At 40.7% G+C, this 12,919-nt stretch overlaps 1 protein-coding gene across 1 annotated transcript in view; it reads right to left on the bottom strand.

Moving 5' to 3' along the window:
• spryd3 (SPRY domain containing 3) overlaps nt 1-11,446 on the bottom strand; it is a 53,472-nt gene extending 42,026 nt beyond the window's left edge. Inside the window, exons 1-6 of the mRNA XM_084068872.1 lie at nt 11,351-11,446; nt 10,068-10,189; nt 8,103-8,178; nt 4,316-4,440; nt 2,728-2,863; nt 2,244-2,432 (exon numbers count right to left, since the gene is read on the bottom strand). Coding sequence (XP_083924998.1) covers nt 2,244-2,432; nt 2,728-2,863; nt 4,316-4,440; nt 8,103-8,178; nt 10,068-10,189 — 648 coding nt within the window. The 5' untranslated portion in view covers nt 11,351-11,446. The remainder of the gene's footprint in view (nt 1-2,243; nt 2,433-2,727; nt 2,864-4,315; nt 4,441-8,102; nt 8,179-10,067; nt 10,190-11,350) is intronic.
• Nucleotides 11,447-12,919: the final 1,473 nt, after the last annotated feature.

Genomic DNA, 12,919 nt, shown 5'->3' with positions numbered 1-12,919 from the left:
AGAATGGGACTTGCGAGACCTAAAGAAAGTCAAAAACCTGGACTCAGAAACTGGACCATTGAGTGGCCCACGCAGTCGGACACCCCAGCTGTGAAAACCTCCAACCACATGAGAGGGAGGAAAAGATTCCTTAGAGTCCCGTTACTCCTCTTATTGAATTTTTACAACCTGGTGAGCTGCCAGGACCCTTGGCTCTGCCGGCACGTTCCGTGCCATTGCCAGCCCTCAGTCCAGGAAAACAGTGTGCGAGAGAGAGAGAGAGAGAGAGAACAGAGAGACTGGTTGAATCATCCTCACCCGCAGCACTCTGCTTTCATGACCTCAGTCTACCTTCAGAATGATGTCTTGTGTGTGTGTGTGTGTGTGTGGTGTCTAATGTGCATTTAGGACATATGTATGCTGCCAGGGACAGCATGTGCACGCAGGTGTGTGTGTGTGTGTGTGTGTGTGTGTGTGTGTGTGTGTGTGTGTGTGTGTGTGTGTGTGTGTGTGTGTGTGTGTGTGTGTGTGTGTGTGTGTGTGTGTCTGTCTCTAATGTGCATTTAGGACATGTGCATGCTGCCAGGGACAGCATGTTATATTGATGAGAAAGCAGCCTGCTGCCTTTTCGACTCGCACTGTGCTGGAGAAGAGGCTGGTGGGTGCTCGGGTGATGCCAGTGATGGGTACTCACAAAGAAAATATAGAGGTGCAGCTCATTCTTCCCTCAAAGTGGCAGGAACAGCACTGTGACCTTTGCCAATTTGTTCTGTTTTCGTATAAACAGAATCCCACTCAAACGTATGAAGTACATGAAACATGGCTTAGCACATGTCTGAGAAAATGACCCAGGATCAATTAAAAAAGCCTCTTGGTCTGATTTGGTTCATATCTAGCCCAAAAGAAAAGTGCCATGTTAGCTGCGGGAGTTTAGGTTTGCAGATACTTGCATATACCGTTCATCAGGAACAGCCCTAAGTGGGCAGGGTGGGAAATAGCATCAGCCACCATACAAATTCCTGGTAAGTCTTTGGCTGTGGCTCGTAAGTCTGTTTGAAATATGAATATGAAATATTCACATTCCTGTATGAGCAATCTAACAAAGTTGAGGAGGTCTGCTGTCTACTACATCATAAAGCCTATCATTAAAAAAAACTGCAAAAGATCTACATTTCAGTATTTCAGTAGTCTCTGTTATTGCTGTCCCATCACGCTACATTGTTCTGTCAAAGTTAAGCATACTACCCATATGTATTTTACGGCTACAAGTTCAAATGCTATGTATATGTTCTTTAGCTTGATAATGTATTCATCATTATCCGTTGTTTTCTTTATATATCATACTGAGGAACTTGATTACCCACTAATGCTGATGGTATAGAGCCATCTCCAGAAACAACCCAGACGGGAGTCACATTTATTCTTAGGAGGGTCAAGTATTATATTCAAAATAATTTAACTAAATCGTTTTGTATCCAGGGAAAGTGACTGAGACTTTCCCTGGTGTTTATGGCGACTTGGGAAGTCATAATGCCAACATAGTCTGCTTTGCAAAGAGTTATTAAAAAAAGAAAACAATCTCAAAAAGCAGTTAATAACCTTAACGAGCAAGTGCAAGATTATTGGCACCTGCTCAGTGGCACTAAACAACATATCATCGCTGTTGGGTGGAAACCTTGTATGTCCAGAACCGTTACTTTTCAGGAAATGGGAAAAAGAACCTGTGTTCCAAAGGATCAAATTAAGTTATTTAGTCTCAAGCTCTTGTTAATACTTTTCATTGGTTAAATATTTATAAAACCCACCGACAGACTTAACTACTTTCAACCTGGCATCACCATTTGTGGCTTTTTTTTTTTTTTTTTTATGTCAAAATTACAAGGTCACAGTTTTGTTATTTATGCGCGACACAGTACATATAAAATACACATGAACTGAACTATTTTATTAACCACTTAAGCAATATTCAAAATCTTTCAAAAACAGCCAATGTGCAAGCCCATAACATATTGCGTTCTGAGATTGTAGATCTGCTATTTTTGAACATTTTTTAAAACGTCACCTACTGTATAATGACATGCCAAACATAGGGAAACCAGGTTGAAAGTGGTTTTCAAATGAGATTTGGCCTTATAGATTGAAAAGTGTTCAGTTTGGGCTATTTTATGGGTGACAATTTTGATAAATTAAATAAGAATTTTGACAATTCGAAGAAACTGGGAACATCCCCATTTGTAACAGGTGTCTAATGCATGTATTCTTACTGTGCCGCTGATCCTGACATCATAGAGCCGTCCCCAGTCATCCTCATGGCTGTCCACCATCATCAGACTGTCATCTTCTTCCATGAGCCACTCGGCCTGCAGGTCCACCCGCACCTCCTCCCCTAGGGAATGCATCCCTACGGCAGGGAAGAGGCCCTCCACCGAAACAGGCACCTCCACTGAACCCACCTGGACAGAAGACAAACATAGACAGACCATGATTAGGAATATTCTTAATACTAAAGACATTTTGAAAATAGCCAATCTACAAGCTCACAACGCGCCACAGTGCATTGTGAGCTTGTAGATCAGCTTTTTTTGAAAATGTTTAGAAATTCTTCCTTTTTATTTTTGGCCATCATGACAGGCCCAAAATTGGGATACCATGTTAACACACACAAACGCATACGCAACTGTTTTATTTACAGAGCCGTATTGCATCTGTTTAGGATATAATTGTGATTTAGAGAGACAGAGAACCCACCTCTTTGCCATTTTTGGTGAAAAAGACAGTTGTAAATCCTGCCTCAATATTTTCGGAGTGTATCCCGCAGCCAATGCGGTCACCGCGAGCACATTTTGGTCCAAATTGCTGCCCCACTGGATTGCCATTGTATAACCTAAAGAGGGAGAGATGTAAGAGTTTCAAACAGTACAATAGTCATTAAACTCCTATAATGCAGGCCTATTCAATTGGTGGCATGGCAAGCTTGAATTCACTTGGCAAATTTTCAGATTTTAATTATTGTTTTATAAAACATTACTTTAAAATCATGTTGATGGGCCTCTACTCAACACAGTGGCAAAAGTGATTTCACGTCTACACATAGGGGGTGCCACACATGCAAAAACATTAACTGTATGTTGCAGAAACATTGTTGGACCATTGTTGGAACTATCTCCTCCAAATTAGGACAGTGTAATTGACTTCCAAAATGTGTGGGAGGGGCCTACTTTTTCAACAGAATATATCCTGAACACATCTAATCAACCACAAATTTGAATAACATGCTCACAGGAGCCTCTTTAGAGTTCACCACCTTCTCTTCTGATCATAGGAGGCAAAGTTTTAACCTCATAGAATTGCTACTTCTCCACAGATTCCTCAAGTCCCAGAATTTACAGCTTTATAGTTTGTTAATAGCAATGTTATTATGTACACTAAATTGTTACAGCATTGCGAGAGTGGACTAGTCCATAAGAAGAAAGATGCGAGGAGTGAGGAGCCCCCACCAGGAGGACGTAGAGCCTCCGTCCTACTCCTCCCGCCAAACACTCCCTGCTGTTTGGTGTCGCCCCAGCACGTAGGAGTATGTGCATATGGTAACCGGAAAGCTCGCCCCAAAACACACTCTCCCCCTTTTTTTTTCCATGGACCACTCACCCCCAATGGTTCTTGTATTCTTGTATTCGTTTTACTGAGGCTAAGGTTAGGAATAAGCTTAGGGTTAGGTATAGGTTTACTGAGGTTAAGTTAAGGAATAAGATTACGTTTTGGCATAGTTTTAATGAGGTTACATTTAGGAATAAGGTTAGGTTTAGGCATAGTTTTACTGAGGTTACGTTTAGGAATACCTGGTGGCGACAATTCCGAGGTCGCCGGATTTGACCTGGGCAAGTGTGTTTTGGGGCGTTCTTGTATTCGTGCATATGACCCTCCCTGGCCCGCTTCCCTCCCACGAACACGGGCTAACTGTGTTCTTATAGACACTCAACAAAGCCAGGTGCACCGTTGTGGATTGGAAACCCCAGCCACAGTGGTGGGCAGGCACTTAACCACTGCGTCACCCGAGCGCCCCGCAATGAAACAATCTAACAACACACAACAATCAACAGTAATATCAACAAAAACATACACATAAGGGCTTTAGATGTCATCTAAAGTAAATTAAAAACAAAAACATTAAGAAAAAAATAAACTATATAAATATCAAATACAATCAGTTATAATACAATATAATTAAATATTATAATAATGCAAAAACAAGAAGATTTAAGAGAAGCAAGCAACAAAGTTATATAGATGACTGATACATATATCAATAGATACACATGGTTGCCATTTGACTTACTTCCCATTGTCAGCATGGTAGGCTACAGAGTATGGTAGCCAACCGGGCTGGTGGTCTAGTCTATAGAACTTAGGCACCAGGCCTACAGCAATGGTCCCCCTCACACCCGTGTCCACTATCATCACCTACACAAACACAAAAAAACAGTATGAAAACACGGTAATGTGAACGTGTAGATCGTCTATTTTCACTATTTTTGTGCGACACCATTGTTCCACAAAGAACCAAAAAGGGCATAAGAGGTTTGCCTACCATCGCCCTTAAACCTGGCACTTAAAAGCTTTTTCTTGCTTATGTGGGTGATGAAATGAAAGATTGTGTGAAACATAGCATACATCCCGGGAAAAAGCAAGCCCATCAACCCTTGACCGAAACAGAAAACCCAAATCAAAACACACGTCATACATTTTACTATTAGAAACATCACTGAGTCACACTTTCAATGGAAAACTGCAGTCAGGGAGGGGAGGACGCTTGTAAATCTCCGGCTTTCCTGGTTCCCAGTCTGTCTACCCAGTGTGGGTCTCTTGTAGATGCCCAGAGTCTGACTCTCTCCATGGGTATACAGCTGTCCAGAGCCCCACTGGCAGCATGGGAATACTGCCACAATCCCCTACCCTCAGACAGCAAGCATGCAAGTCCGACACACAGCCACCCAGCCAGCCAGGCAGACAAATAGGCAGGCCCAGCCAAATGAAATACACTGCCAAGCAGAATTAGGTGAAAGGTGATACAGACAAATAAAGGAGAGTAGCCCTCTCCGGTGTGTGTAGGTGCACATGCACGCACACAGCCTGCCCTGGCAAAGCTAACGATCTAATTCGTCTGATACTTGTCTTTTTTTTTGTTTCTCCCCAATGTAGTTATGTTAATTACCCACGTTTGTTTAGATCCCATCAATGCTAACTCCTACTCTTAGTCTGGGGAGGTGTAGATCAACCATGTCTCATCCGATACACGTGGAGTCGTCGTCCACTTATTGTCATCCGACAGTGAGGGGTTTCACTGCACGCGGAGGAACAAGTTTTCCCTCCCATATGCTCCCTGCTGAACCAACCTGTAGGAGTTGCTGGTGCAGCGACAGATAACACCTTCCCCTACAAGCCTCACACCCAATAAGTCTTTGTTGGAGTGCCACTGTGGAGTGCCACCATGGTGGTGGTTAGGAACTTTGACCCAGTACCACCTGGATGCATTTTTCATCTTTATTTTGTCATTCCTTCTTTGTCATTTTTTTTATGCTTCTCCCCTTGCCAATCAACATCATTCTCCATCTCTTTCCGTCTATGTCCAGCACAGGCTTCCAAAACACAGTTCGCGAACGCGTATCAGCAGATCTGAAACCAGACTTCTTGGGTTTCCCTGAGTACAAATCCAGGCCTCCAGCTCCTCCGCTCTGGCTTGGCTCTACTGAAACCAATCCCTTCTCTGATATGGGACAACGTTTTGGCTTTGACAGGCTATACTTTCCACACTTGACACAATCAAAGACATGAAAATACCACAAAATATAAATTGTGTGTGTAAATGTCCAAATAAAAGCCTGGGGAAAAATGCGAGATGAATTCGATGACGAAAGAAGAAGGAATGCACTCGTTCACAACCCGTCTAGGAATGTTGACTAATGAACGGACTTTTCAAATAAATCTGTTGAAATAAATGGAATGCCGCAGATGTTCGGCTGGGCTTGAAGAAGAGCGATGATGAAAAGTGTCTGTGGAGAGGCACCGGTGAAGCCGAAATAAATCCCTTGTGAAAGCGTAAATGGTAAATAAAAATGGTAAAATCCGTAATGAGGAAACACGAGGATACCGCTGACGCATTTTCTGACAGAAGCCTGACCTTTAATAGGAAAAACAACCACCCAAACTTTTGAGATATCTGGGAAAATTGCAGCATGTGCGTCACAACAAGGGTGACTGTGCTGCATAAAATGATAGGCAGTTTAATGGACACCTTAACCCCCGTACATGTGCAATATTTTAAACTCATCTAAACTGACCAAGCTCTGCTCCATGTGAATCTCGCTCACGTGTGTGTGTGTGTGTGTGTGTGTGTGTGTGTGTGTGTGTGTGTGTGTGTGTGTGTGTGTGTGTGTGTGTGTGTATATACACACACACGTTTGTCTGTTGTCACGCTGTTGTATCCTACTGACTCACCTGCCAGTGAGGAGCCCCCACCAGGAGGACATAGAGACTTCGTCCTACTCCTCCCACCCAACACTCCCTGTTGACAGGTGCCGCCCCAGCCGGTAGGATTACATGCATTGACCAATATCACCCTCCCCGGCCGGCTTCCCTCCCACGGACACGGGCCAATTGTGTTCGCACAGACAGGAAATGTAAGATCTGGTACAAAGTGACAAAACCTCACATACTACACAATGCATAAGGTCGAGCAAGGGTGGCATACACAGCAGATGTCAAAGCTGTGGTGGTCTGAATTTGCATTTCTTCAAACATAACCAAGAGAAAATATAGGATTGTACGTTTAAGAATTTAATATTTGTCTTTATATTTCATAGGTGGTGTGTGATTCATTGTCCGGTCAGGCTCTAGATGCAGACAAATGGTATGGTGTCCAGCACTGCAATGGACAGGACAATCTATATCAGTGTTTCAAAAACAATGGATTGGGACCCATTTTTGGCTCACGGGCTCATTTTATGGGTCGTGAGTAAATATTCCTTTTTGTTTACGTTTCCTACAAAAAATATATTATTTTAAACGATTTTCTAAATAACTCAAAAATCTAAAGTAATCAAACTGGTTAATTCATAATGTATTTTTGTAAGTTTGGGTCCCTGGGGGGGGGGGGGGGGGGTCTTGAGTTGAAAAAGATTGGTAAACTCTGATCTATATGTCTTCTTCCCAATGTCTAAAAACATTCAAGGAAGCCCATCAAATCTGCCCACCTGCCACCAATAGACCACATGCCACTGGGTCCTCATTGACTTTCACTATGCACACAGTAGCCGCTGTACACAAGTCTCATAAATAACAAACTGCAACCCTCCGCTAGCCCAATTTATGACTGGACCCTAGCAGGCTTTCCTGTACTAAATCACTGGGACACTTTTTTTCCCTTCAAACTGCACTAGATGCAGAGAGCTGCTGAACAGGCCTGATACATAGAGGCGCATCAGCTCGCTAAATAAATGTCCAATATTCTCTCCCTCTGCCTGTCTGCCCGCTACTGAAAAACACTGTGTGTTATATTAATCTTCGCCCTCAGAGATACCACCTAACCCACACCCTATCCCTCATTCCAAAACAGCGAGGACATTTTTGAGGTAGTGGTTTTGCAGTCGTGAATTGGGACTGCAGGGGGCTCTCGGAATTTAATATGAAGTTTAGAAAATTGTCAGCAATAGGATTCCAGGGGATAAAATTGCTGGATGGATGGAAAAGTAATCTTGGGCACATCCAGAAATGATGGTATGTGGGAACCCTATCATATTGTGCATAATCCCCCCCAACATTTCAAAATGAATGATCGCTCAAGAACCAAAACATTCTCAGCTTTTCAAAATACTCTCAATTCCTCTTGGATGCACGGTCTACTTAAAGGCAAAGGAGGCAAGGAAAAGCACACAACATTGGGTTGAGACATTAGTTTTTAGTAATCACATAGACTGGTGAGAGACAAGAAGTCTCGGAATGCTTATGGCAGGGTTTTACAGTCACTAAAAGACGTGATCAGAAATTACAATTGCATTAACTAGCCTATACCAGAATACCATTACAGAGCAATGCTGAAACAGGCTTAACTGTCAAATGTGCCTTACCTCAAAGTAGCAATTTCCCTTTGATAAAGGCTGGGGAGCCACATAGCAACCCACTTCGTCAGAGTTCCCTTGGTAACTAAAAAGAAGAAATCACAGGTTAAGAATAGGCCACCTCTGATAGGTCTGGCTGCAGCATTCTCAGCCAGAAACGCATCTCAGAGCAGGTGCACGACACTATGACAAAGACCAATATGAGACATACAAATGTATCATCTTTATATACAAGCACTAGTGTAAAGACAGTAACAGTGTGATCACTTGGACAGCTGTGTCATACTATAACTACAGTATTGTATACTGTACACATACTGTACAGTAAATGAGAGGAAATCATTGCTGTTATGGTAGACAATAATGTGAAAAATATTTTAAATAGCTAATTTATTAGCCACATGTAATCAGTATTGTCAAATGACAATGACAGAGATCCTTAGCCATCATCTTTTCCAAGGTTTTGGAAATACGCTGAATCACAGTCGTATGTTGCTGCTAGTAGTAGCCTGTATGTGCAGAAATCAGGAGAATACAGAAGAAAAAGGATTAAATTAAAAGCTCTTCATGATAGCTTATGTAACAAAACAGTAGAATTGTAGGTGTGGAAGCCTATTCATTAATCAATTTTCTAATGAGAACATAAATCCAATACAAAGAAAATTCACAGAATAGGCATCTGGATTCTTTTTTTCCCCGAGAGGGAAACAAAAATAAATTACAGAGGAGCGCATTTTCCACTTCCAGTAGGGGTGGTCTCAAGATTGCTGGGTAAATGACAATGACAACTCTTGTCAATATTGTTTCAATTAGTGGGTCTGAGGAAATGTCACACAGCTTGGGGGGTTGTGTGTGGCAGGACAACTGCTGCGCATACACACAATGTGCCCACAATGCCCATACAATTTGTGGGGGGGGGGGGGGCATAATTTCCACAGTTTCCATGTGGATCTAAACAGGTTAACCAGTAGAGACCACCTGCTGTGTGCTGAGTCAGCATGCCCATATCACTGCTAACCATTCATGAAACCCATCATAATCCTAACCTGCATGTGCCAAGTCACTCAGCATGCCCATATCACTGCTTACCCTTCATATTGTGCTTTGTTTTTATATAAGACACATAATGAACAATGATGACAGGCTCAATAAGCTGCTGCTACTACTACTACTGTTCTGTAGTTACTGTACAAATATGTAACTAGAAATATTCTGCCATTGATTTAAAAGGTTCCTTTGAAGCCAATGCGCTAGAGACCAATATGACCAATTTGGAATGAGATCCTGTCTAAACTTGATTTCGAGACAGACATGTAAATATAATGTAGGGGAAAAGACTATTAGAAATGTTTTGATTCCGTTCTCAAAAACCTGGTATGACTAAAATACGCTCTGTGCATAACTGCAGTCCCAGGTTTCACGAAGGTGGCATAACAAGTTCCGGTTCATTTTCCCATAGCGTCGCTGGATTGGCAGCAGATTTAAACCGGAAATACATACGGTCAGCTATGTGTTTCTGGTGTAAATCTGCTGCCAAGCCAATTACAGGCCACCAACTAGGATGGTGTGTATCTGAGGATGTGCTCCGCTGGTACGGTCACTTATGTGTACAGAACATGCTTGATATCTGCTGTTAAGTGATGTCTCACCTGCACAAGAGACTACACGCACAATGGACTGCGTTTCTATATCTGCAGCTATTTAACTGCCTTGTTTATTTATTTTATTAACCATGCACCTTCTGTATACTTGACATTGTATCTGACTTATTTCCCTTATTTTTTCCTTTCTCTAGTCTTTACCCCCCTTTTTGAAACTGCAAATGTTGGGAGCTTGTATGACAAACAATTTCACCCACACGTGTTTTACACCGATAAAATCTTATCAGCGCAATGTGTTGCAATCCTGTAGATTAGCTATTTTTGGTGTGCGACACCTTCGTGCATCCAATTATAAATCACCCTTTAGGCTCACCTGAGCGTGTCTCCATCTTTCAACAACCTCATATATCTTTCCTGTGCTGGACGTACTTCTCCCATTTCCCTGATCCTACGCCTCCAGTTCAGGAGCCTGTGGTGTAGGTTGATGTCATCCATCTGACAGAGGAAATGGCAAGTAGAAAAAGACTATATTTATAACTCTGAACTGCTGAACTTGGAAAGGAAATGAAGGACTGTCCTTACACGTGCCAAACGATGACACACATCAATACAGCAAGTAATATTAATTAGGCACATATCATAGTGACTGACTGTGTTGAACTACTTTAATTACAGCCTTGTTGTTTACTTGAGTGAGTCGTTGTTTTGAAAGGTGTGTTAGTAAATGTGTTTTTACCTTCCTTCTAGGTATGGTGTGATAGATTTCCTGTGAATAGCGTCTTTGATTGTTATTTCAAAAAGGAAAGATGGTGTACATATTTTTCTTTTTGATTTCTAACTGTTTATATGATGTTTTGCATGGTATTATATATTTGTCTGTCATTAAATGTTTCGATGAATTGAGTACAAAGGACCCCAATGGAAAAAAATAAAAGCCATAGGCTTTCTTGGGTTTAAAATGCTCTTAGCAGATCTTGTATTGAACTGTACTTTCCTGTGCTTTTTTCTGCCAAACAGCTAATAAAGTATTCAATCAATCAAAACTATTTGAATGCATTTGAGCAAATAAGCATTGCACTTGTGCATTCAAGTGGGTTGGGTTCCCACCTTTCATTTTTGATTTATCTTTTGTCCTTTGGAACCTCTTTACTCTCACTGTATACTAGTGGATTCGTTTGTCTCCAGAGTAGACACATTTAAAGCTTTTCCAAGCCAAACAAACAAACAAACAAACAAATAAACAGTGAATGTGTCCTGTGTGGACATGGGTAGGTGGGCGTGTCAATGTTTACACCCATCAAACTAAGCGCCAGGCTGTCAAGGGACAGTCAGCTAACTTGCTAAGTGCTAACGACAAAGCTAACTTGCTAAGTGTCGCTACCATGTTAACTGGGTCGCTATCGAGTGAGGCCACTTCACAGACAACATGGAAGAACTCCCATTTGCCGACAAGTCTGAAGAGGTAATTGTATTCGCAAAGCTAAACATTTAAAGGCGTAGCATCGAAATTCACATCCGACTAGCTTGCTTTCTTGACTAAATACTGCTGAGGCTCCGTGGTTTAATAGCAAAAACACAACTGGAGGTTTACAGTACCAGAGAGAGCTGGAGGCTAATTCGCTTAAAGCTACCATCGTCGATAGTGTAAGAGCTTACCTGTCACGTAGACAGCTAATAATACATGAATTCTCTTTAGTTCATCTGTTGTTATCCATGGCTACACACAAACTTTGGAAAACTAGAGTTCGGCGCTTCCTTGTGACATCACGCTCCGATGAGCCAATCAAACGTAACCCTGAGAAAGGGGTGACAAGCATTTAGCCAATCAACCCATAGAGCTGTATGTACTGAAATATTATCAATCAATCCATAGAGCTATATGTACTGAAATATTATCATCAATCTATAGAGCTATATGTACCGAAATATTATCAATCAATCCATAGAGCTATATGTACTGAAATATTATCAATCAATCCATAGAGCTATATGTACTGAAATATTATCAATCAATCCATATAGAGCTATATGTACTGAAATATTATCAATCAATCCATAGAGCTATACTGAAATATTATCAACAATCCATAGAGCTATATGTACTGAAATATTATCAATCAATCCATAGAGCTATATGTACTGAAATATTATCAATCAATCCATAGAGCTGTGTACTAAAATATTATCAATCCCTTCACTCGACCAGTTGACCTGTGTTGTGCGTACGGTACTTGATACTCCTGCCAGTCAAATAATAATAATAACAATAATCAGTGGTGGAAGAAGTACTCAAAGTTTTACCAAGTAAAAGTATCAATACCCTATTGTAGAAATACTCTGTTACAAGTAAAGTTCGGTATTCAAAGTTTACTTGAGTAAAAGTACAAAAGTATTGGCATCGAAATGTACATAAAGTAGGCTACCAAAAGTAAAAGTACTCATTATGCAGAAAGCCCATTTCACAAGTTTTCAAATGTGTAAAATGTATAAAAAGACTTTGAAAATAGCAGATCTACAAGCTTACAACGTGTCGCGACACGTTGTGATCTTGTAGATCGGCTATTTTCAAATTGCCAAATTATATAGGTCTGAAGTGGTTTTGTAATAATAATCAAAATCTACAAACTAACTCAAGTTTTCAAATAATTATAGTGGAGTAAAAGCACAATATCCTCTCTGAGATGTGGAGAAGAAGTAAAAGTATTGGATATTTGAAATACTCAAGTAAAGTAAAAACACCTCAAAATGAGTACATGTACCTAGTTACTTTCCACCACCGACAATAATAATAATAATAACAATAAGAAGAAGAAGAAAAAGAAGTTACTAAGTGCTGCACAAAAATCCCACAAATTAAAATGACAAAAGGAAAAGGGAACACAAAAAGAGGTATGCTACAAAAGAGGTAACCTTTTAAGAGCAGCCAATATAAAATTCAACAATTATAATTCAACAAATAAGTAGAACAATACCAAAATCAAGAAGATGAGCAGGTGAAAAAGATAAGGAGAGGGTGGTAGAGGAAGACTTTTCAGAACATTAAGATTTTCAGAAAGATGAGATTTTACTTTATATTGAGAGTTTTACTTTACTTAAAGGTTGTGTCTATAATGCATTATAATCACATTTATAATGCATTGCAATGCTTCACAACACTCGTTATAAATGTTTATAATTTTGCATAACAACTTATAATAAAGACACTTTATAACTAACTAAGGTATG

This window comes from Gymnoscopelus microlampas (genome assembly GCF_963454915.1).
Source record: "Gymnoscopelus microlampas genome assembly, chromosome: 10".
NCBI lineage: Eukaryota > Metazoa > Chordata > Actinopteri > Myctophiformes > Myctophidae > Gymnoscopelus > Gymnoscopelus microlampas.
The sequence above is the reverse complement of the archived record's forward strand: the minus strand, read 5'-3'. Positions and strand labels throughout refer to the sequence as shown.